Source organism: Mesoplodon densirostris, chromosome 1 (assembly GCF_025265405.1).
Source record: "Mesoplodon densirostris isolate mMesDen1 chromosome 1, mMesDen1 primary haplotype, whole genome shotgun sequence".
Taxonomy (NCBI): Eukaryota; Metazoa; Chordata; class Mammalia; order Artiodactyla; family Ziphiidae; genus Mesoplodon; species Mesoplodon densirostris.
The window spans coordinates 14,403,432-14,428,212 of record NC_082661.1 but is presented as its reverse complement, the minus strand read 5'-3'; the positions used below and the strand labels follow the sequence as shown (position 1 = coordinate 14,428,212).

Genomic DNA, 24,781 nt, shown 5'->3' with positions numbered 1-24,781 from the left:
GGGTTCGAGCCCTGGTCTGGGAGGATCCCGCATGCCGCGGAGCGACTAGGCCTGTGAGCCACAACTACGGAGCCTGCGCGTCTGGAGCCTGTGCTCCGCAACAAGAGAGGCCGCGATAGTGAGCGGCCCACGCACCGCGATGAAGAGTGGCCCCCGCTCACAGCAACTGGAGAAAGCCCTTGCACAGAAATGAAGACCCAACACAGCCATAAATAAATAAATAAATTAATTAATTTAAAAAAAAAAAAGAAAGGCCCTAAAGATACTGATATTCAGGGGTCCTTAACAAAATATCCCCTCCAGATCACCATGTGGTAAATCTCAATATCAACAAGCCCCATCCATGCACAGAAAGCTTCCAATCAGGTTTTTAGTGTCCTAATATTAAGTATGAGCAATCTAACAGAATAAAAGAGATAGAAGAAACTTCAAACAAATTATCATTAATATTCTCAGATAAAAGAGAGTGTATTCTTGAAACAATAACAGGATATTACATTTTTAAAAAATTTAGAGCAACACTGTCCAATAGAACTTTCTGTGATGAAATATTCCACATTTGCACTGTCCAATATTGTATGTACCAGCTACATGTGGCCATAGATAACTCAAAATGTAGCTAATACAACTAAGGAACTGAATTTTAATTATACTTAATTTTAATTTAAGTAGCCACACGTGACTAGTGGATGCCATACTGTATAGCTCAGATTTAGAAAATCGAACACAGTTCTTGGATATCAAAAATGCAATAGCCAAAATGAAAATCTTAGTAGAATCAAATCTTCTAATCTTATATTAGAAGATAAAGTTGGCCAGGCACTGTCCCAAGCACTTTATAACATATTAACTCATCCAAAACACCAAATGACAGAAAATAGGAAAGGAAAGATAAGAAAATTACAAGATCAATCCAGGAGATCCAATATCCAAATAATAGGAATTCCAGGAAAATGGCCAGAGGGAAAGGAGGGAAAGAAATTATCAAAGAAATAATTCAAGATAATTTCCCAATGAAGGATATGAAAGGCCCACTGAGTACCAGCACAATGGCTATAAAAAGACCTACTTCAAGCACATTTTTTTCAAAGTTCAGAATACCAGGATAAAGAAGAGATCCTAAAAACTTCCAGAGAGAAATAACAATCACATTTAAAAAAAAAATTACAAGTCAGAGGAGCATTAGATTTAACAGCAACACTGGAGCTTAGAAGGCAATAAAGCAATGTCTTCAAAATTCTGAGAAAAGGCAGTTCCAACCTAGAATTCTATATTCAAGTAAATAATCATGTAAGTGTGAAGGTGGAATAGGGCCACTTTCAGACATGTAAACTCCCAACAACAAAAAATTACATCCATGTGCCATGTCTCAAGGAGCCACTGAAGGAAGTGCTCCACCAAAACAAGGGCGTAAATCATCAAAGCAGCAGCAGAATCCAGGAAACAGAGCTTCCAACCCAGGAAAAGAGAAAGAGTCCCAGGATAATAGCAAAGAAAAATGCTAGGAAAACAGCTGTGTCACCAGCTGAGAGAGTCAGCAGTCCCCGTTAGAGCTGGACAGAAACACCAAGACAGATGTCTCCAAAAATAAGGAACCGGGAGAATATTTGATGCATATGAGCTAACTGGAAGATTTACACTCATGGCAGACTTTGAAATGAATTCGTGACTAGTACACAGAGAACCAATTAAACAAAAAATGTTTAAAAAACAATTACCTCCAGAGAAAACAAAAGTTGTACCCAAACAAATGGATTCCTAATATATAAACAGCTCAGCTAGGAATAGTGTTTATATTGCCACAATAATGTAAATACTAAATGTTGGTCTAGCCCCCGCAAAAAGTTAAACTAAACTGTGAGTATTGGAGGAGAGGAACTATGGACATATAAAGGAGATGAAGGGGAGGAATTAAGAAGTAAAAGAAAACATTCAAAAGAATTTAAGGTGGTTACAGCTTGAGAATGAGGGCAGGGGACTGCTCTTTTACAAAAAGCCGTGACATTTTAACTTTTTATCACTTTGAAAATAAATATAAATCTGTTTAGTTTTAAAAGAGATCCTAAATGATCTATAAGATTAATAATCAATCCAGAAAAGAGAAGAAACAAACTATGTTTTTGCAGTACCTTCAGGGAATTTGTTGTATGCAGTTTCAACACCAATTACTTGAGAAGTTAGCACACAGAAGAGTCTCAGACGGATCATATCCAGTAGTAGACATTAAATTACCCAGACTAACTTTCAAAAACTGTGAGTGGGAATATAAATTCGTTTAATCTTTGGGCAGTACCATTAAACTTATTAAAATACATATTGTTTGACCCAATAATTCCACTTTCAGAAATACCAGTATAGGTGCAGAGACACAAGAATGTTCTCAGAAATATATTTGTAAAGGCAAAAAAAAAAAAAGGAGGAATACAAATTTCCATCAATAAGTGAATGGCTAAGCAAACTATGATACATCCACACTATAAAATTTAGAGAGGTTAATAAAATAGGCCTATAAGCAGTGACATAACAGGATCTCAAAGATATACTGTTAAATGAAAAGAAAATCACAAAACAATATGTATAATATGAACCTATTTATGTCAAGGGAAAACAAGAACCTTAACAAAATGTATGAGTGAGGGTGTGTGTACGTGTGCATGTGTGTTTGTAAAAATACATTAAAAAATGCTCTGGAGACACCAAACTGTTGAAAGTGTGTCCTCTGTTCTACCAATTTGCAAAGAGGATTCTCCTACTCTATGTCACGTACTCCACATCCAATATCTCAGTGAATCTTCACAAAAATTAGTTATATAATTTTGCCCAGGTGAAAATCTAGTCAGAAGCTGATGCTTAGGACCTAAAGACAAGGTTTTGTTCAAAATGGAAAGAGGCTAATTAATATTTGTTGAGTTCATAGTTGGGCACTATGTTAAACACTTTACATCTAAGTTGAAAAAGTAATATATTTCTATTTTACAGATGAGTAATCTGATTGAAAGGGGTTGAGTAATTTGTCTAAGTTCACATGGCTAAATGAAAGACGGAGATGGAATTCAAAGCCCAAGTTTTCTTACTACGGCCAGACTGTGGGGGTCTATGTGATGACTGGGATACCTGCTGCAGGACCTTGCCCTGAGTTACTTGGAATCAGCTCCCCACTCTGCCATGACCTTCCAGGCTAAGAAAACCTACTGAGCCAAAACTGGACCCAACTCCTTAATCAGAACCTAGAGAAGCAGCCTGACCACAGAGTCACTTATATTTGTCTCAGAATTACAAAAACATCTCCTATGGATATAGCAGACATCACTAAGGATCGGCACACTTTTCCAACTGAGTTTTGATGCGGCCTTAGAATCCTCTGCAACTTAGTATGGCAGGCAGCCACCATCAATCAGAGTTAGAACCAGAGTTGAAACTTATCTGCCACCTTCTCTCTTTTTTTTTTTCTTGGTTTGTTTTTTCCTTTTTTATTGGGGGGGTATGGTCATTTTGTAGTCAACCATACCTGTCATTTTATTTTTTATTATTTATTTATTTATTTATTATTGGCCATGCTGCACAGCATGTGGGATCTTAGTTCCCCAACCAGGGATCGAACCCGTGCCCCCTGCATTGGAAGCACAGAGTCTTAACCACTGGACCGCCAGGGAAGTCCCCCTTGCCACCCTGCCTCTTGTCTCTGAACAGAGATGTTCATAAGAAGATCAGGAAAAGCATCTTAAAATGAAATAATGCTTTTGCTTAGAAAGAACTGTTGGTATCAGTGCATTAACTTACCCCTAGCCTCCATCACTGATGAGATCAAGAACATTAACGCCTACCTACTTTCCATTATCACCACCTGTAGCCTAATTTCAGATCTCAATACCTAACTTCAAGATTCACTAACATTCCATTGTATATATGTGCCACATCTTCTTTAAGCAATTATACTCCAATAAAGATGTAATAAATAAATAAATAAATAAATAAAGTGTACATATAAAAAGATTCACTAACATTTCTCTCTGTCTGCACCTGCATGATCCAGGAACTCAACTTTCCTCCCATTGCTGCCCTACCAAAAACCTCCCGTTTGCCTACAGAATGAAGATATTAGAGTGGCACGGACATATATACACTACCAAACGTAAAATAGATAGCTAGTGGGAAGCAGCTGCATAGCACAGGGAGATCAGCTCGGTGCTTTGTGACCACCTAGAGGGGTGGGATAGGGAGGGTGGGATGGAGGGAGACGCAAGAGGGAAGAGATATGAGAACATATGTATATGTATAACTGATTCACTTTGTTATAAAGCAGAAACTAACACACCATTGTAAAGCAATTATGCTCCAATAAAGATGTAAAAAAAAAAAAAAAAAAGAAGAAGATATTTAGCTTGGTATTCAAGACCTTTCTTAATCAGGCTACTTTTCTAGCCTCATCTTTCACCTCTACTCAAGGCGTGCTCCCGTCCCACCTCCTTTCACTCCATTTCATTTTATTCCCTCTCCCCTCCCATTCCTCCCCGGGCTGCCTTTGCTCACCCCTCTGGGCTTGCTCTCCATAGCATCAGCTGACATCTGGGATGGAAACATTAAACTTGCATTTAGCTCTTCCCTGGAATGGACAAAGTCTGACCCTAAGTAAAATGGGCTAGATGAACTTCCCTACTGACCACCTATCTAACCGACGGCAGTCTTACTAACAAATGAGAAAAAAGGAAAACAAAGCAAAACCCAGACACTCACTGTTAGGCATCTTTAGCAAACTCCCCATTCCTGCTTCTCTCCTTCCAAGAGGGAGTGGGCCCACGACTCGGGCCCAGCCTGTGTTGCTCCTCAGAACCCAGAGCGTTGGTCTGGAGGATGGAAAGAAAGATGGCGTCTGGCCTACCTCCCTCTCCTTTCTCACAAGCTGAGCAGCTGGGTGGACGGGGGCTCCAGGGGTGGCAGCCGCACCTCCTCATGCCAGTTCCTGCTGCTCCACAGACCTGGTCACTGCTGACCTCTTCAGAGCCCGGCCTCAGAGGAAGGCGTTTCCATTCATTATTTCTGCCCAGAGGGCGCCACAGTCAGGCTCAGCTGAGGTCAAGGCCTGGAGCCAAAGCGTCAAACCAGGTCCAACTCTCCACTTTCCTGGCAGCTGGCACCGCATGCGAGTGAGTCCTAGGCCCGTCGACTGGCAACAGCAGCAAGGGGCGAGGAGTGAGACGTGAGGTCTTGGCAGATAGACAAGAAGCCCAGGGACGCTGTAAAGCCCTTCACGCCCTCCCGCCGCGGAGAACCGGCGCCTACTGCTTACGTCAGGCTCGCGCGGAGTGCGCATGCTCCGTGATTTTCCCGCCCTCTGGCCCTCCTGCCTTCCGGTCCAAAGCCGCCTCCGGAACTCGTAGCTGCCACCTCAGCCTTGAGGCCAACTCTGCCCCAGCCCCTTCTTGGGTTTAAGCTCCTCATCTCATTCCCTTCCTGACGCAAGGAAAATAGTTTCAAATTTGATTACTTCCCGTCACTTCCATTTAATTACTAAGATCTGTTGATTTTACCTCAGAAAATACCTTGAACCCATCCTCTTTTCTCCATTTCTTCTGCTACTGCACCAACTGACACCACCAGCTCCACCGTCATCCTCTTGTCCCTTTTGCAGTGAACTCAGCCGACTGACCTCTGCCTCAGAATCCGTGTGCTCCTCTTCCCACACCACCTCCCCCGGCGTCTCCCCCAACTGCCAAAAGATCTTTCAAAATACAGACCTGCGGGCTTCCCTGGTGGCGCAGTGGTTGAGAGTCCGCCTGCCGGTGCAGGGGACACGGGTTCGTGCCCCAGTCCGGGAAGATCCCACATGCCGCGGAGCGGCTGGGCCCGTGAGCCATGGCCGCTGAGCCTGCGCGTCCAGAGGCTGTGCTCCGCAACGGGAGAGGCCACAACAGTGAGAGGCCCGCGTACCGCAAAAAAAAAAAAAAACAAAAAAAAAACAGACCTGCAACTCACGGATATAGAGGACAAACTAGTGGTTGTGGGTGGGGGGGAATATGGGAGGGTACAAACTACTGGGTGTAAGAGAGGCTCAAGGATGTGTTGTACAACACAGGGAATATAGTCAATATTTCATAATAACTGTAAATGGAAAATAAAATGGTATTAAAATCTTTTTAATTAAAAAAAATAAAGAGAAAGAAAGGAACAAAATACAGACCTGCAATGATAGAGAAAAGCCATGGGGAAACAGGATAAATAGAACTTCAGGGAGTTGGGAAGATGGGAAGATGGGATGGCCCTTCAAAACTATCCAAAGTTGGGCTTCCCTGGTGGCGCAGTGGTTGAGAGTCCGCCTGCGGATGCAGGGGACGCGGGTTCGTGCCCCGGTCCGGGAGGATCCCACATGCCGCGGAGTGGCTGGGCCCGTGAGCCATGGCCGCTGAGCCTGCGCGTCCGGAGCCTGTGCTCCGCAACAGGAGAGGCCACAACAGTGGGAGGCCCTCGTACCGCAAAAAAATAAAATAAAAAAATAAAAAAAACCTATCCAAAGTTGGAGCGCAGAGGATCGGGCTTATCCCCAGGTCGCTCTGTCATTGGAAGCCACCCTGGGAAATTAGGGATGACCTTGGACAAGGTAGTTCTCTTCAGCTGAGGCAACTCCCAAAAAAGACTGACAACTGAGGGCTGTCTGACAACTGACAGCTGAAGGCCGTCCGCCAAGTCATTTAAATAATAATTTATCATTTTTAGTAAAAGTGCTGTTCTTACTGATGGCTGTGGTATCCATCCTAAAGGCAGGGAGAGTAAACTCCATTATGACTGGCTCAACCACAGTTCCAAGTCCTTCCTTGAGTAAGGACTTAAGGCTAACCCCCTCACTCTACAGATGGGGAAATTAAGGCCCTGAGAGAGTTTCAGACCATCAACTACCACATTGACACAGTCTTATAATAAATAGCTAATATTTGAATGTTGATACTAGGTTGTACCAGATGCTTTAATGCCTTATCTAATTAACTACTCATGAAAATTCTATGAGGTAGCTACCATTATTATCTTCATTTGACACATGTAGAAACAGGCTTAAAACAGGCAGCTGGGTAATTGTCCAAGATTACACAGCTATTAAGTGGTGGGTCTAGGATTTGAACCCATGTCACTGTGACTGGAGAGCCCGTAACTAGTAACCTCTAAGATTAATTACTTTTTCTTAGTGGAGCAAACCATCATCCTGGACCTTGTGAGATACTGAGGAACGTGTGTGTGTGAGCTGCTGTTATTTCTAGGAATGGATACAACACTACCACATAAAGCACAACATATGTTTTCTGTTTTCAGGGTAAGAAGATAAGCAAATATGCTTCTAGACCGAAAATAAGTTTCATATCAACTAAATAAACGAGAGAATATGAAAGTAATTTTCAGCTTCCATGTCCATTCCATGCCAGTTCCTCTGGACCTGGTGGCCTTGCTCCCTCCACAGCTCTGATGTCTCTCCAACAGACACCTGCAGTTGACACCAAGAAAAGAGTGCACCTGAGTGTCTTTCAGTGAATATGAAGGACTCTCTTCTTGCCCCACCCAAACTCCCAGGTCTAAAGGGGAGCATCTGGTCCAGCAAGATGGTCCCAGTTAGGCTGATATAAGACCTTCCCTTAGACCTGAGAAACCACCGAAATCTATCCATCTTCCTCTCCTGCCTGCTTCATCTAAGTGAAACCTACTAAAGTAAAAAGACTGGTATGTAAGGATTTCCCAATGTAGAAATGGTGTTAAATTACAACAGTATTACGTGATCCAAGAAACTTGTGTCAGAAAACGTGGATTAATTTGCTTAACAAACATGCATTGTATCCCTACCAAACGCCAGGTCCCAGGCCAGATGCTGGAGGTTGCAGTGTCTTGGGAGTTTGCCATTTAGTACAGTAGTTCTCAAATGTTAGTGTGGATAAGAATCACTTGGGAAACTTGTTAATAATGCACACTCCTGAACCCCACCCCCAGAGTTTCTGATTCATCAGGTGGGGCTGAGGTTTAGGAATCTGCATTTCGACTAGTTCCCAAGTGAATCTGTAGCAGGTGGTTTTCATTTGTATCTTGAGAAACCCTGACTTAGTAGACAGCTCTGATCAGGTGTTTGATTTAAGTCACTTACACTCAGGACTGCAGGAGATTGGAAGATACCTGATTTCTAATTCTTTCAAGAAGCCTTAGAAGGACTTCCTGGAGTGGTTTTCTGTGAAAAAAAAAATCACACCAATATGACACCACTTCTTTTCAAACAGGAGAAAGCCATTGTGTCATGACGTGGCCCAAGGGGAGAAGCTGAAAGAGTTTCACTGGAACAATTCAAGAAGTGTGTGTGTGTGTGTGTGTGTGTGTGTGTGTGTAAAAATTCATTGACAGTATACTTAAGCTTTGTGTACTTTACCATATACATATTTACTATATGAATGTTATTCCTCAATTTAAAAAACATTTTTTTTAGAAAGTGTAAGGCAAAGAGGGTAAGGAGGTTTAAAGATGTCATTCTAGAGGGAAGTAAGGGGAAGGAGTTGGGTACTGGCAGGAAAGAAAACAGGAAGGAGGGAGAAATTCAGACCTCTTGACGAAGGCACCAAGTAAATCCTCAGCAGCTGGTGTAGGCCTGGAAATAGGAGTTGGCAGATGTGGAAGCAAATAGGCTAAAGAGTTTGATTAACTGTGAGCCAGACACTTTGAACACAAAAGGAAGGAAAGAAGGAAGGAAGGGAAAGGGAAGAAAGAAGGGAGTGAGAGAAGGAGAGACAGGAGAGGGAGGGAGAGAATGAGGAAGAAAAAGAAAAAGGAGGGCCCTGACCCTAGGGGGAGCTTATAGTCTTGTGGCTCTGATTACTGGCCCTTGGCAAGTTATTTGAGGGCTCCAAGCCTGTATGTGGCTCTTTAAAATGAGGCTGGACCTCTGAAAGTAAGGAGTAATAGAGATGGTGTATGCAAAAGGCTGTAAACTATAAAGGGCTGCTAAATGCTGCTTATTACTAACAGATTCTGGCTCAGAGTTAGGCCAACTGCAAGCATGGGTATGAACACACGTCCCGTTCAGCTCTGGAGTGACTTCCCTCATCTTTGCCACACCTGACTGCCAGACTCACAGGAGTTTGGTGAGAGGTTTTTTCTTTTTCTCCTCTGCTCTGAGCTAACTTGGATATTGCTTTGTGCAGGCCTGAGCGTGAGATTCCCTTCAGTACCCCTACCTCCAGCTGTTCTCCATGACCCCAGAAGTCCCTTCCACCTTCTCCCAGATGGGGCCAGTTGTTCTCACAGAGGTCACCTGCCTCCTCCCTGGCCTGTGAGTCACTAGTTGGAGGCCAGAGGCCTCACTAGAAGCCTCCAGGGACCAAAGCAACTTGCTGAAGGCCCTTGGGGAAGGAGAGGAAACAGGACGGGCACTAAAATGAGATAAATTGTCTATAAATGTTTTTTAATTAAAATTGTAATTCTTGTTCTATGCAGAAGAGTCGAAGAAGAACTCCACTCCGAGTGGCAGGTGAAAAGCTCAGCAGCTCTCCCAAAGCCAGGGAGGTGAGAGCAGAGAGGGGATGGGGTAACTTGCTCTTTCTCCTTTTAGGGATAAGAAAGCAAAATGGAGAAAGGCGGGGGTGGGGTGGGGGGCTGCTGAGGGACCTGCTTGCTGACTCCCCAGGCTGAGGCTCCTGGGGGAGGGGGCTGAGCTTCCTGGGAACCCTGAAGCTGCGATTTTGTGCTTTCCTTTGTTCTATAAAACGATGCCACCTTCTCACTCCCTTCTCTCCCCTTGCTGGCCTCAGCCACCAGCCATGAATCTGCATCAAGAGCCACCCACGCATCGGCCTTGGGGCCACCCGGGCAGACAGAGGAATCCAAAAGCGGGGAGAAAGAGAGAGACACTGGAAGTCTCCAGGTGGAGGAGAAGGAAGAAGGGAGAGAGCCGGACTGTGGAGAAGCGATGGAAAAGGGGAGAAACAAGGGGGTGGAGACTGGGACCCCGCCAGAGGAGAGGGGTCCTTAGAAGGAACGCAAAGGGTAGAGGAGGGAAAGTGGCGGGGGGGGTGGTGGTGCGGGGGGAGGGGTGTGTAGCGACTTTGAGAAACAAAAGTGAACTGTCTGGGCTTTGCGGCTGCTCTGATCTCAGAGCTCTGAGCCCACGGCGAGGGTCCTAACCTCGGTAGGGCCCATCGCACACTCAGCTCAGGAACTCCACCGCCCACACCGTGCCGCCGCCTCATTTCGGATGCCGCAGGCTCGCGGTTTAGGCCCAGTGCACGCGTGGGGGGCCGAGGGGCCTGGCCTGTGCGAGTGTCCCCAAGAGAACTGTGAGCCCCCATGCCCCCCAGGGGTTCAGGCGCCACCAAGAGGGGGCTGGAGCTGCCGCGCCCGCCGCTCAGCTTTAGAAGAGCGTGCCCTGGAGTACCGTCCCCAGCCCTCCTAGCTTCCCCAGATTTCTGTTTGCAAAATCTACATCCGTCACCACTGTGTATGTTGTATGTACTGGGGTGGGGTGGGGGGAGAGATCTCTGCAGGAGTTAATAGCTATTTTATTCTCTTGCTCCTTCAAAGTTTCTCTTCGACGGCGAAGAGACTTATTATAAGTCAGAAGAAAGGAAAATCTTCCCTGTTCTGGGCCCTGTGACTGCACAAATCCAAACTACTGCCGGCATGGAGATGGCGGCTGGAAAACTCTAGAAGCTGGGGGCGTTATTAGGCAGGAGCTCTAGGGTTTCCGGAGACAAATTCCTAAATAAACCAAGAAACACCAAGTGGGAGATCTAGGAGGGAGGGCCTGATGGTCCGACACCGCTGGGACACAGAGCCAGAGAGTGAAAGGAAGCAGAACAAACATCGTCGGCAGGCGCCTCTGTCTCCCGGACCGAAACCCTCCCCAAACCTCATCCCCAAAGCGCTCTCGGTACCAGTGGCAGGGCCCGGCACTGCCGGGGCCGCCACCCTCTGCCTCAGGAGTCCCCACTCGGAGGCTCATCACTTGCTGGCTCTTCTTTCTTCTTTTTGGTTTTTTTAATCCTTCAAATACAAGACAAAAATACACCTCATTTATCATCATAGATATATATATTTCACTCTCACCACATAAATACAAAACATCCAAATATCCAAAACTTTCAGAACAAAGTTAGTAGCCAGGATTCAGTGACACCTACCCGCGTTTGAATCGTTCATTATTTTCTTCACTATTTGCCTAAGGAAAAAAGAGAGAGGAGAGAGAGAGAGAGAGAGGGAAAGAGAAAGAAAGAAAGAAAAGAAAGGAAAAAAAGCTTCCGACGTAAATAATTTACAATAAAATTACTAATTTTAAAATGCTCTGCGCTCACTTAGGATGGAGGAATACATTCTAGACACTGCGGCACCTCGCCGTCTGGGTCTGTGGTTTTGGTTAAAATGCGCGTGGCCGTGGCTGTGCGGGTAGGGCGTGAGGCCGCGACAGCGTCGCGGTCCGGGTTTCTGACTCGAGACCGTCGAAACCCTGGGGGTGTTTTAGGGGAGGCGGTGGAGAGGGGTGACTTTCATATCCACGCAGGGGACTGATCGGGATATGGAGACTACCGACAGAGGAGGCCGGGCCGCCCTGATGTCCCCGGCTGCGTCCCTGCCTCCCGTCCGCAAAGAACTCTGAAATCGGGACGTTTCCTGCGTGCTCTGAGGGTTTTGTGAATCCGGGGAGAGGGCGAGAGGAGGCAACGGGCACTGTTTCCAAACCTAGCAACTCTGCCTGGAGCCACGGGTCTGGGAACAAGGGAGACGGTGGGGAGAAGCGCCAGCGTCCGGGAGCTGCCGCGAACTGCACAGCTCTCTCTCCTGGAGGAGCGTGAAGCTGTCGGCCACCTCCCGGCACAGCCTCGGAAAAGATTCTGAATTTTCTTTCATTAGCAGCATAGGCTTTTCTTTTGCTTTTCCCTTTTAAATTCCTGTTTTAAGTCATAACACCCAGAACTTTAATTTTGTATTGCCCTGGGACGCATTTTGTATCCTGTATTTTCTTACGCCTTCTAAACTCCATCGTTATGAGTATTTAAAAACTGGTTCCACTCCATTTGGTTTTGTGTGGTAGTTCTTACTCTCCTTTTATTGCTGATGAGATCAAATTTATTACCGCCGTTGACCATCACGATGTTTGATTTATTGTCTCCTGGGGTCGGGGGTGGTTGTGATTGGAGTTTCTTTAAAGGGGAAAAAATTCGGCAGGATGTGTCCAGCCAGGAAGCTGCGTGTGCACCGGCTCTCCCGAGAAGTCCGCAAAGTGGGGCCCAGGGGCTTCTGAAAGCCCTGGTTTCTCTGGCGAGAGGAAGGAACGTCCTCCTTTTTGGTCTAACGAAACCTGTCAGCCTTTTCAGCTGGGGTCTGCTCGCAGCTTGCTTTTTCAGATATCCATAAGAATAATCAACGACAGCAGTGGCTCGATCTAGAGCAGATGTCCTGTGCTCTGGACTGAGAACCAGAGTTTACCCTCCAGGGCAACCAGACTTTACCCTCCAGGGCCAGGCACTGGTTGGGGCATCAGGTTGGCTAACTCGGGCTTTCCCCCCAATTCTTTGGATTCTCCTGGATTCAGAAGGAAGTTGGGGGCGAAGGGTGGGTGTGGGAGGACACAGAGGAACGGTAAGGGGGAAAAAATAGCCCAAATGGGGTAATACTGGTAGCAGAGCCTGGTGGGGAAGGAGAGCTGTCAGAGGCCTCTTGGGAGCCGGGAGCCCAGAGCAGGAGCCCCGGGTGCCTAATGCGCGTGAGTCCATAAATATCACCACGATAGATACTATAAATATAAATACAGGAAAACACTTAAGATCAGTCCAGCGCTTTTTTCTCGGCCCCTTCTTTATTGTTGGTCCGGGAGTAAGGCTCGAAGGCCGAGGAGCTCAGGTATCGGGCGGAGAGTTCTTGCAAATTCCCGGCCAGCGAACCGGCCATTGTCAACGGGGCGGAGGAAAGGCGGCTGGCGACGGATCCGAGCAGCGAGGGCACGGGCAGGCTGAAGAGGCCGTGGCCGGCGGCCGGTGCGCCCGCGTGCAGTCCCCCTGGCCCGGTGGGCCCGGGGCCCGGAGCGCCTCCCACGGCCGGCGGGTGCGGGGACGCGGCGCCTGCGGGACCCGAGGCGGCGGCGGCTGCCGAGCCCGCGGCAGAGCCCGCGCCCAGGGCCGGCAGGCTGGGCCCGCGTAGCGCCGAGCCGAGCGCGCCTGTGGCGCATGGCGGCAGCAGCGCAGGCAGGCCGGGCGGCGACAGCAGGCGGCCCTGCTCCAGCAGCCGCAGCACGCTGCACGTGGCCGCCGTCTCCGACACCACCGAGCGCAGCTCCGAGTCCTTGCCTTGGTCCTTCTTCTGCTTCGTGCGCCGGTTCTGGAACCAGACCTTCACCTGCGCGCCGGGCGCAGGGAGGGTGGGAGAGAGGGGCAGAGGGAGACGGTCGTCAAGGGGAGCGGGCTCCCGGAGCGCGAGGGCTCCGGGGGGCCCTCCCCCAACTCCAGCCAAAGCCCCAGTCCCAGCCCCAGCCCGAAGAAGTCGGGCCCGGGAGCTGCGGGGCGGGTGGGCGGGGCGGGGAGTCAGGGCCGCCAAGAGGGGGACACAGCTCCCATACGCTGCGCTTCCGGGTCATGGAAGCAGGCCTTGGCCAGCCCGGGTTACAAATAACAAAGAAGTAAAAATGTCCAGGACTCTAACTGGAAGGAAGACCAGAAGTTATTTCACTGGGTCGCCGCACTACCCGCAGCAGGACTACGGATCAGTGCTGCGTAAAAGCCCGCATTTCCAGGAGAAGGTGTAAGGCTTAAAGGATGCAGTTCGGGAAGTGGGAAGTGAGGGTGAATGGGGAGGAGTGCGGCCCAACTGGCTCGAATTTAGCCCCAGAGCACTACTCCTGTTGAAGGCTACAAGAGGCTACTTCCTGCTTGTTAGGGTCAGATTGACTATCAACTAGCAGCAAGCAGGGAAGATGGCTATAGACTGAATAATTGGTGCAGGATGAACTTTATAGGCCAAGCTTCCTCCACCCCCTCACCACCAAGTGGATCGAAAGGTCTGAGTGATAGCCTTAATTTATAACTCAGCTGCTCTCCATCATGAACTTTGGAGTCATGGGAGGAAGTCAGGAGGCTGGAGTGGACTAAATTCTCTCCCCGTCAACCTCCCCTCTTACTTCCTGTCCTCCCTTTGCCCCTCTTCAGGCCTTAGCTGGTGGCCCAGAATGGAGTTTGGCAGCTCTAGGGAGAGGTTATTCTGTCTAGATTTTGTAAACTAAGAGGGATGGTGGCAGAGAGAATAGGGAAAAAGCTACCATGCCAACTCAAATTCAAACATCCAGTATGTTCTGTCCTTGGTTCTCAGCTTCCTGCCCAGATCCCATACCTAAAATGCTCCCCACCCACTTCAGGGCTGGGCACAGGTCAAGGGACTGGTCCTCAGAAAGAAATATGCCTTACGTAGGCCAAGCTGGTACCATGCCCTGGGGAGGCCCTAAATGATCCCCACAACACAAAGCTCTCAGGACCTAAAGTGCTCCTGGGCCCAGAGTTCACAGGGCCACAGCCCCAGTGGCATCACATGGATTTCATGTAACGGAGAAGACCTCAAGCACAATTCTCAGTGCTGGCTCCCAAGGCCCCAGATCTGCTTCCCCTCCCATCCCTCACACATCACTGGCACTTAAGACAGGGTCTCCTAGGTGCCCACAGTGGGTGCTCAGGGCTGGTAATGGGGCTGAGTCCAGCTCAAGACCAGGGAAAGCCTTAAGCATTGGGGCAGCCTGGTCTGCAAAGGCAGATCTCTGGAATATGCAACTTTTTGATCCCTAGTTGTCACCCATGCTCTGAACAGGGGGCTTTGGCTCTAGCCCCATTCTTGCTGAATGGGCCTGGGTGCTGTGTAAGGCTAGGGTCTCCAGAGGGGGTGTGCCTGGAAATCTAGCCAAAATGTTGTGGCCAAAACAGGGGCAAACGTCGGTTCCTCCAAGAGCAGAGACAAGCAGAGAATTCTCAAGACTGGGGTCCAAAAAGAAATCCAAAAGGATAGGATTTGGGGCCTCCTGGGCTAGGCCAAGGTGGGCAGAGCACGGACCATGGAAGATTTGGGGTGGAGGGGGAAAGGGATGGCTTAGGAAAGGGACAGAGCCTTCGCCCTTTCTTCCCCATCCTCCTTATCTTCTCTGCCTCACCCGGGAGGCTCTATCCAGAGTCAAGCTAGGTGGTGAGAAAGAGCTGGCTGGGGGTGAAGGGGAAGGAGGCTGATGCCGAGCTGTGTGCAGCCTGGCCGCTGAGTACCTGGGTCTCGGAGAGGTTGAGCTGCCGAGCGAGCTCGGTTCTCTCCCGGCCCACCACGTACTGGCAGCGCTGGAACTCCATCTCCAGCCGGTAGAGCTGCTCCGCGGTGAAGGAAGTGCGCGTCCTCTTGGGCCGATCCAGGTCCAGGCCCTTGGGCAGGATGATCTCGCGGATGGACCCCTTGGCATCTGGGGAAGGGGAGATAATCAGGCACAAGAACCCTCCTGCCTTCCTCCACTTCCCCTGGCCGGAGCTGGCTTCTGGGACACAGTCACCAGCAGCCAGCAGTCCGGAGGTGGGAAGTCGTCGGACGGGTGGGCCTGCAGCCACAGCCTGGGAGCAAGGACGCTGTATGTGCTTGCGGGGGTGGGGGGGTGAGGGGACTAACTCCACACAGCTGATGGGAAGGGGAATCGGACTTGGCCTTTGCAGAACCCTCCGAACAGGGGAGAAAGAAAAAATCAATTTCAAATCAGCTGACGTTCCTTTCGGTCTGGGGGCCTCGGCTGCGTGGACTGGGTCCCCTGGAGCTCGAGGGTCCCCGCACTGACCAGCCCAGACCCTGCCGGCCCCAGCTCTGGAGCATGTTGACCAGACCGCACTCCGGCGGTTCCCACCCCCATCCCGGGGTCTCCTTCCCTCCCTAACCCGGGCGGCGGAAGGAGGAGGGACCGAGTCGGAGCCGGCAGGGCCTGGCGATCAGTTGGTGGGGGCGGCGCCGGGCCGGGGCCGGGCCTCACCACCGCCACCGCCGGAGCCGACCGCGCGCCGCGCAGCAGAACGGGGTCGAGGCCAGCACTAAAGCGGCATCCGCGGCCTGGCAACCAAGCCTGGCTGCTTCTCCCAGCGGCGGCGGCCAGGCCCGAGCGCGGCGCCGGGCCCCTTGGCCCAGCGCGCCAACTGGCCTGGCCGTAGCCGGCGGTCCACGGCTGTTCTCCAGCGCCCGCGGCCCCCTCGGATGCGCTCAACTCGCCAGGGTGCGGGAGCCCGCGAGCGGGCTCCCCGCAGGTCCTTCGGTCCGCAGGACGCGAACAGGTCCTCCAGAGTGTCCGGCTTCTTTCCCGGGTCGGAGGCCGCAGCCTGGATCCTGGGCCCTCCCGCACGGTCCCTCGGCTCCCCCAGCAGCCTAACCGGCGGGGCCTCTCGAGGCTTGAAGGGATCGAAGCTCCTGGAGAGCGCGCGTCCCAGGTGGGAATCCCCAGCGGCTGGCCGCACCCGGGACGGGGAGGGCCAGCAACTTTCTCCTAAGTCCCGGGCGGCAGACCCACCCGGCCTGCCGGGGTCGGTGGCGGCGCACAGCTCGAGCCCCTGAGTCACCCCTAAAGAACTCCCCCCGCAGCCCTGCCCCGTTCCTACCTCGGACCAGGATCCGGCGGCAGTAATCCGGATCCGCGGTTGAATTGGATTTACTTTTGTTACAATCTTCCGCGGCGCCCGACGCAGAGAAGGCGCCCTGCGGTTCCTTGAGGAAGGCGGCAGGGAGGTTCCCCTCCGCGCCTTTGCTCTCCCGGCTCTCCTTGTGCGCGTTCTTCGAGGCCCGGGCAGCCTCGGCGTCCGAGTGGCACCGAACGTCCATTTTGTCTCGTTTCCCGAACATAGGAGAGGCAAGAGCAACAAGAACAAAAAAAAAAAAAAAAGGAAAAAAAAGGGGGGGTGGGGGGAGGAGAAAAAAAAGCAGACGGGGGACAAAACCGCTACAATTGCAGCCCCTACGCTCGGTCCGGAGAGAGGCAAGCGGCAAGAATGAATGTCCCCACGGGGCGGCTGCGGCGGCCGCGGGCAGGTCAGCGGCGACCGCCGAGTGGCGCGCTCGTGGAGAGGCGGCGGGTCTGGTCGAGGATCCCGGTGGAGCAGCGGCGAAGCCGCCTCGTCAGCGCCCGCGTCCTCTGAGCACGTCCACTGTCCCCAGCCTGGCGATCAGGTAGCGAGCAGCGCAACTCCGAATTGCTGCGGCCCCCGCCTCTTACTGAGACTGCGAGTAGCAGTTGTCCGACACCCGGGGGGACGCACACTCGCTGTTGCAATTGATTACGGGTAATTTCGCAGCCTCCACGTTTCGGCTACCTCATGAATACACTAAATTGTTTGGATAATATATCAGACCGTAATGGATGGTTTCTGTCCTTGTCCCCAATCAAGTAGGGGTTTAGCCAGTGAATAAACGGAAATGATTGGTCTTGCTTTCAGGAAACACACAATCAAAGACCCACACTTCCAGAAAAACTTTTGACAAGATTCATCCTGAATTGTTAGTACCGTTAGCAGGCATTATTAACTTTCCCTTTGCCTTTGACCCTCCTGCTCACACACTGGCTAGAGGGGTTTTCTCCACACTCGACAGATAGAGCTGAATGAGGATGGAGGGGGGAGGAAAAACAAAAAACAAAAACCCTTACACACCCTGCGGCAGAAGAAAGCAGTCGCCTCTAGGAGGGGGAAAAAAAGTGGGGGGGGAGAAAAAGTTTTCCCCAAAAGTACTTCCCCCACCCTCTAAAAAGCCAAGCTTTCGTCCCAAACAACTCCTTAACACACCTCGACGCTGACAGCCATCTTAAACTGCCACCTCTCTTCATTTAGTTCCAGTTGGATTTTTTCATTCCTGCACCTCCAGCAGCCCTGAGGCAGCCCATTCAAAGGGCAGCTTTGTACTCAGAGAGTCCAGCAGGAGAGAGAGGGGGAGAGGGAGAGAGAGCCGAGAAAATCTCAACTGTGAGATCTGCTTAAAAAAAAAAAAAAAGTTTTCCCCTAGCTATTTCATTGTCTCTGCTACAATATCTTTGAGAAAAGCAACAGCCAGTAATCCAATAAGAGCATTGATTAGGCCACAATGATTCAATTCAAGCGCATGGCCTTGTGCAAGGAGCATGCTCCAGCCCTTCTCGTCACCTTGCCGGGGCAGAAGCCCTCTCCACGCCGCTCTCCCCATTCATTCCTTTATGGGAAATGCGGAGCAAAAGGAGTGAAAGATGGCAATTATCTAATTGGACTATTAACAAACAGTCCTCTGAGTGCGGCGGTCTGGCGTGGCTCCTGGGCGGGGGAAGGGCCGTGTTCCCTGCCCTCATTCACAAAGAGTGCAGGGGCCGGGGAGGAAAGGGGGCTTTTTAAAGGGCGTGGGGAGTGGGGGAAGAGGAGAGGTGGGAGGTTTGGCTGAGAATTTTTCCACACAATTCCAAGAATGGGGGAGGAGGCGGGCGGGGAAGGGGAAGGGGAGGGGGCTGGGGCGGGGGTCGCGGCGAGCCGGTGGGAGAGGGGGAGGGGAGGGAGGGGAGGGAAAGGGGTGCGAGTGTGTGCAGTGGGATCGGAGGGGCTCTGCCTGCCGCTCCCTCCCGCCGCCGCCGCCGTCCCCCAGCCGGACTCCAGCAAGCATCAGGGGCGGAGATGATGAGGGGCCCTCAGCCGGCTCCTTCGCTCTCCCCCCTCCCCCTTCCTCCCCCAGCCCCTCTGGCCCCCAGGGACGCTCGGTCCGGTTCCGGGGGGCGTCTCTGTCCACGGAGGCAGACCTTGGGCTTTTACTTTATTTCATTGGTTGGGGGTTGTGTGTACGTGTGTGTGTGAGTGAGCACGCGATTGTCCCGAGCTACTCTCCGCAGGGCGGCGGGCTTACCGGGTCCCCAGCGGACCGGTGGTCCGTCAGTCCTCCTCCGCACGGGCGGCGGCCCTCCAAATCCCACGCCAACTGGGCCTCGGGGTGGAAAGTGCCTTTGAGTCCCGGCTCTCCCGGGGCCGTCCGGTAGGGACGGGTGGGAGTGGAGAGGGGGAGGCGTCCTTGCGGCCGTCCTGTCCTGAAGATGTGGCGTGGGCTTGGGACAAAATCCAGCCAACTCTCCAGTGACTTGCCGCAAAGCTCAAACGCCCAGGTTGGCGCTCCGAGGCCCCGAGAGCTTCACTCCCTCGCTGGCCGAGCCGCCGCGGGGCGCCGCCGCGGGGTCTCCCTTTACCACATTGCCAGTGCTGGTCCCTGGGATTCGGGTCCTCCTGTTGAGGATCTGGGCGGTGGATGGGGCCCTTGCTTACCTGCAGCGCTCAACCAGAGTCAGTTACTGGGGCCTCCGCGGGCGGGGAGATGTGAGGCCCCAAATCCCTGACCACCGACCCTTCCCCGCCACCTGGAGGGTGGGGCCTCGAACAGCTGGCTCTGGCCAGGGGTCCCACCCCAACCGCTCCGGGTCCCCAGGAGGATTGGGGGCCTGTTTATTCCCTCCGGAGACCTCCCGGCCGCGGAGAGTCCAAGATCACAGGGATCCTTCCTGGCCGCACCCAGCCCCACGGCCCGCAAAATCCATGCTTATACCTGCGGTGCCCGGTCAAAGGCCCAGAGGGAAGTCTTTAAAAATAAAAACGTCCAACCCACCGCTTCTTATTTTAGGTCTAGGAGGGTGAACCAGCCAAGCAACGAACTGCTGCCTATAGTAAGGACGCCCCGGTGGCTGTCCCGGGATCGTGGCCCGGGAGATCCATGGCCACGTTTCCCCCGCACCAGAGGATACGCCCAACTGTGGCCAAATCCCAAATACCGATTTGAAGTTGGGCCTCGGACACTCTTGCCCCTCCCCCATCTTGTAGGGGATAATAGTGGCATATTTTGTTATAAGTGGCAACTATTTACTGAGCAGTCGGTTACCGGGTGCATAAACTCATTTTTTTAACCTCTCGGTCAGGGAGGCACTAATGTGCCTGTTTTAAGTTTTCAGAATCTGCCAGTGTTGGTGATGTGTGTCAAAGAGATACAGAGCAAGGACCTTAATGTTAATGCCAGGAATCCTGAGCATTAGGCATCAACTTTCATGAATTTTATCCAGAGAGCAAGAAATACAAATGCAAACATGAAATTCTTGTTTCTGATAATGCTGTTTATTTCTAGCCATGAGCCTTTCTTAGTAGTCTATCACCCTCCTACATCAAGCTGCCCTGGACTGAATAAAATGCAGTTTTATTGGCTCCAAACCTACTGAATGAACGTCTATGAGCAGGGTCCTGGAATGTGTGTTTCTGGCTGCCTCCCCAGGGGAATTTTCCACAAGTTAAAGTTGGAGAACTACACCTTTTAAAGTTAGCTTAAGTTGGGAGAGCTTAAGTTGCTAAGCTTCCTGAGGACAGGGAGTCCCCTCACCTTACTGGAAGTGTAAATACTTATTGGCGAAGGGAAGAAAATGGGACATTATGGAGAAACAACCAGTTTAATTAAGCAGCCAGTTACCAAGAGTCAGGAAGTGTCAGGACCTGGGGCAGGACCCAGGGTGGCCACTAAATCATATAGGCCTTCTCTCCACAGCTTCAAGGACAAATCCTTAACTAAGGGAACTCATTGGTCCTGGCCATGGCTCTGGGCTGGCAGCACAAATGGTGCTTTTGAACGATGCCCTTCTATGTTCCAAGCCCTTGAAGTAAACAAATTCAGTAAAGAAGCAGAAAACCCATAACCTGGTTTTGCTTTATGTTATGCATAGTACTTTTTTGTGACTGGATTGAAATTCTGTGGGCATCCATCCAGAAAAACCATGACAGGTTTCTGAGAGGACAGAGTGGAGACGGAAGCCCTGGGATGGAAATTTCAGAAAAGCAGCTGCTGCTCCCAGAAAAAACTAAAGCTGTGTGTCCATTGGCAATGAAAGGAGAGAATCCAGTCATTTATTTGGATAATCTGAGAATCTGAGACAAGCCTGTCTACACAACACATGAGGACACAGGGCTGCTCCAGGCAAAAGTGTTTTATGCTCTTGATTAAATGTGCCTCCCTCCCTGGTACCCTTCCCGATCCCACATCGACGTCGGCAGGTACATACAGACCCGGAATAGAACTGTAGAGATGGAAGAATTTTTAGAGATCATCTATTCCATAACCTTTATCTGACTTGACAGATGAGGAAAATGAGCCTGGAAAGACCAAGTGACTTGTTAAGGATTAGACAACTAGTTAGTGGGGGCATCTGTGCTACAATCCTGGTCTCCTGACTTAAAACTGCACTCCCACCACCACCCAGTTTTCCCAGAACCTGAACAAAATGAATGTTCTCTCTGGAACTGATGAAACAATGCCATATAAATTAACTAAATCATAATCTGAGCCTTGGGGGTGCTTTTCATATTTCATGCCTCCACCTTGTCACTGCAACAGAAAGTAGGATCAGAGGTACTACACATTGCTTCCTTTTTCCATCTTCATTTTTTATTTCAGAAAGATGTAGGAGGGGAAAACAAGCTGGCAGAAAAATCTGAGATCCTCTTAGATTATGAGTGGCTTGGGAACAGCATAACTTAATGTCCAAGACATCATTTTAAAAGAACTGCACCAGAGGAGATAATACAACCAGAAATTAAGTTTCTGTAACAATGAATCAGAGGTCCTGATAATAATGACTAATTAAAAACAGGAACACCTAGTATTTATACAGAGATTTTCATCCCAATCAAAGTTGCATGTGGTGATGAATTCAATATCATCTAATTGTCATTATCCCCATTTCACAGAAAGTAGTCAGGGCACTGGAGAAGCAATTGACTTAAGAACTGGTGCTGAATATCCAAAGTGAAAAATACAGCCTTACATCCAGATATTTCTTTCCCATTTTAGCTAAAGATAGAGTATCAGCCAAAGGGCAGAGAGCTAAATTCTGAATTATTCTGACCACATTGCCAGCAAATAATCCCACTGGACTCCATTTCTCAATTTTTTATTTTGTAACAAGAAACTAAGTTCTTTCAACTACTTTATATATTTTTTAGGTAGAAGCAACATACAATTTTTGCGTTGGAAGGGGCCTTAGAGTGGTATAATAAACAAACAGGGCTCTGGGGTCAGCCAGGCTGTCTGATTCCTATGTTCCTATCTCAGCTGCACTACTTACTAGGTGTGTGGCTTTAGCTGGTTACTTTGCTACTCTGTGACTCAGTAGCCTATCTGCACAATAAGGTTAGCCCTAGTACTTATCAGGTTGTTTGTAACATAAGCAAAGTGCTTAGAATATTGCTTGTCCCATAGCCAACACTGTGAATAAATATTTACTATTACTTTTTTTTTTTCTTTTTTTTTTGTGGTACGCGGGCCTCTCCCATTGCGGAGCACAGGCTCCAGACGGCCATGGCTCATGGGCCCAGCCGCTCCACGGCATGTGGGATCTTCCCGGACCAGGGCACGAACCCGTGTCCCCCACATCGGCAGGCGGACTCTCAACCACTGCGCCACCAGGGAAGCCCTACTATTACTATTTTTACTCGCACATTCCCCATGGGCCTAGCACTTGTTAGAACCAGAGATAGCAAAAAGAACCAAGAGCCAGACAGAGTAACTGAAAGGTCCAGATAGTAAATGGCAAAGATAATTGACTTCATGCTGATTCAATACTATAAAACAGGAATGAAAACTAGTATTTAGTAAGGACTTACTGACTGCTATAATCCCATTTAATTCTCATAACAACCCTTTGAGAAAAGGACAATTGCGTATACCCATTGTGTTGGATTAAAAATGGTCATCAATTCTTTGCCATTCCTCCCATCAAGAGATAGAGTCTATTTCCCCTTCAGTAAATGTGGCCTGTGACGTGCTTTGATCAACCAAATGAGGTGAAAGTGACACTGTGCCAGTTCTGGGGCCAGGTCATAAACAGCCCTAATAGATTATGTTCTAGCTCTCTTGGAACCCAGCTGTTGTGCAATAAAGAAGCCAATCTAGACTACTGGAGGAAGAGAGGCCATATGGAAAATTGAGTTACCCCAGCTGATAGCACCAACTTCCAGTCATGTGTGTGAGGCCATCTTGGATGCTGCAGCCCAGGTGAACTTCCAGCTGAATGTAACCTTATAAGGGATCCCAACAGTTTCATGTGAGGCAGGGATGAGCCATCCATGCAGAGCCCTGTCCAAGTAGCAGAATCTTGAAAAAATATATGGTTGCTGTTGTTTTCAACTACTATGCTTTGGGTGGGTTTGTTATGCAGCAATAGGTAACTGAAACACCCATATTTTGGATGAGAAACTGAGGCTCAGAGAGGTTAAGCAACTAGTCCTTGGCGTCACAGCTAGGAATCCACAGCCTGGATTCAAACCCAGGACCATCCTAAACCCAAATTCACAATCTTGACCAATGAACTATATCATGCCTCCTAAGGAATAACCAAATTCTAAAGAATAATTCATAAGTTTATTTTTGTAATTTCTCTATTTCAGACATTACACAGTGTAGGCTAGACTAATAAAAAACATAGCATATCATTCTTTTTTTTTTAGCATGTCATTCTTAATACCAAACAGAATAAAATTGTTACAGCTAGAAATGGAACCAACGTGGTCTTTGCCAAGTTCATCATCACTTCTTATAAATTGAATGGGGCTACCTCACTGGGATGTACCTCAGGGTACAAAGCCCTAAATTACTTTCTCTTTTTATTAAAAAAATGAAGATGCAAATGAACATGTTCTGCTCTCACCTTCAGAAAATCAGAGGCCCATTTGCTCTTAGGGTGGTAAATGGAAAATGACAACAGGTGCTTGTTGGCTGTGACATTCTCCAGGTGAAGCATTCTGGGAAAAGGCAAAGAAAGGCTGATTTTATTACATTTTCTGGATCACAGAGAACTTTGAGGTTTTCCAGGAAACTTGGCTTATAACTTTGTATCTTTCTAACATGAGTACATTTGTGTTTCAAAGCGTCTTTAAACCCATCATTTTCTAAAATTTCTTACTGCCTGAAAAACTGCTGGAGCCATTTATTCAACAAGCAGGTACTGACACCTACTCCACGCAAATCTCTAAGAACTCCCTGTATCAGAGCTGTAAAGTGTTTTTATTTCAGTGTTCAAGAATGCTTGCCCAGAAGTCACTTATTTTATAAACCTCACCCCATCTAGAAGAGAGCCACAACCGGAAAAGGATGAAGGCAAGGCTATCGAGTAGTTAAAATGTGTGTATCAAAGAGTGTAAATTACAACCTGGGTTCTTGGCTTATAGGAGACCTTCTCAGTCCCTCATTCAAAGCCTATTTACTCTTATTTTAGGACTAATTCTAACAAACCTAACTCTCCCATTTCCGAACCTGCAGAAGATTAGAGGCATCAAATAGGAGGGGAAAGTACTGCTTGGAGAGAGAGAGAGAAAACAGACCAAGTAACTTGAAATATATCGCAATCTGGGGTGACTTTGCTTGGACACAAGTAACTACAACCTCAAGTGCTCTCGAGGGCATGAAAGCAGTAGAATGCAATGTGACAATGGATATTCAGGGAAATGACCCTCAAAAGATTAAATTGCATTTTTGTTTAAGAGGGCAGGGAAGCACATAAAAGATTTGAGAAACATTTTAATATAAAATAAACTCAGAAAAATTACATGTGTGTCACACTGAATTCCTTTATAATAAAGGAGAAATCACTGTAAGTTTGAAATGCAAAATTATATCAGTGTGAAAGCAATGCAAACAATATGGACTTTCCTTCATTCTCTACTTAAAGCTGGCAGAAGTGAGATCATTAACACAGGAATACAGAACTGAGCATGAGCATAGATTTATTCCCAGATGTTTTGTGTTAGATCCCTGCAAC

General features: G+C 49.2%; 1 protein-coding gene across 2 annotated transcripts; it reads right to left on the bottom strand.

Moving 5' to 3' along the window:
* Positions 1-10,931: 10,931 nt before the first annotated feature.
* VAX1 (ventral anterior homeobox 1) lies at positions 10,932-16,839 on the bottom strand. Of its 2 annotated transcripts, XM_060099315.1 has the most exons (4): positions 16,599-16,839; positions 15,243-15,430; positions 11,136-11,173; positions 10,932-10,998 (listed from the first exon to the last, which is right to left on the bottom strand). In XM_060099315.1, exons 1-4 carry the CDS (start codon positions 16,837-16,839, stop codon positions 10,932-10,934), a joined length of 534 nt encoding a protein of 177 aa, XP_059955298.1. The 2 variants fall into 2 exon arrangements, with proteins under 2 accessions (XP_059955298.1, XP_059955208.1); XM_060099225.1 differs by lacking the exons at positions 10,932-10,998; positions 11,136-11,173 and adding an exon at positions 12,778-13,344.
* Positions 16,840-24,781: the final 7,942 nt, after the last annotated feature.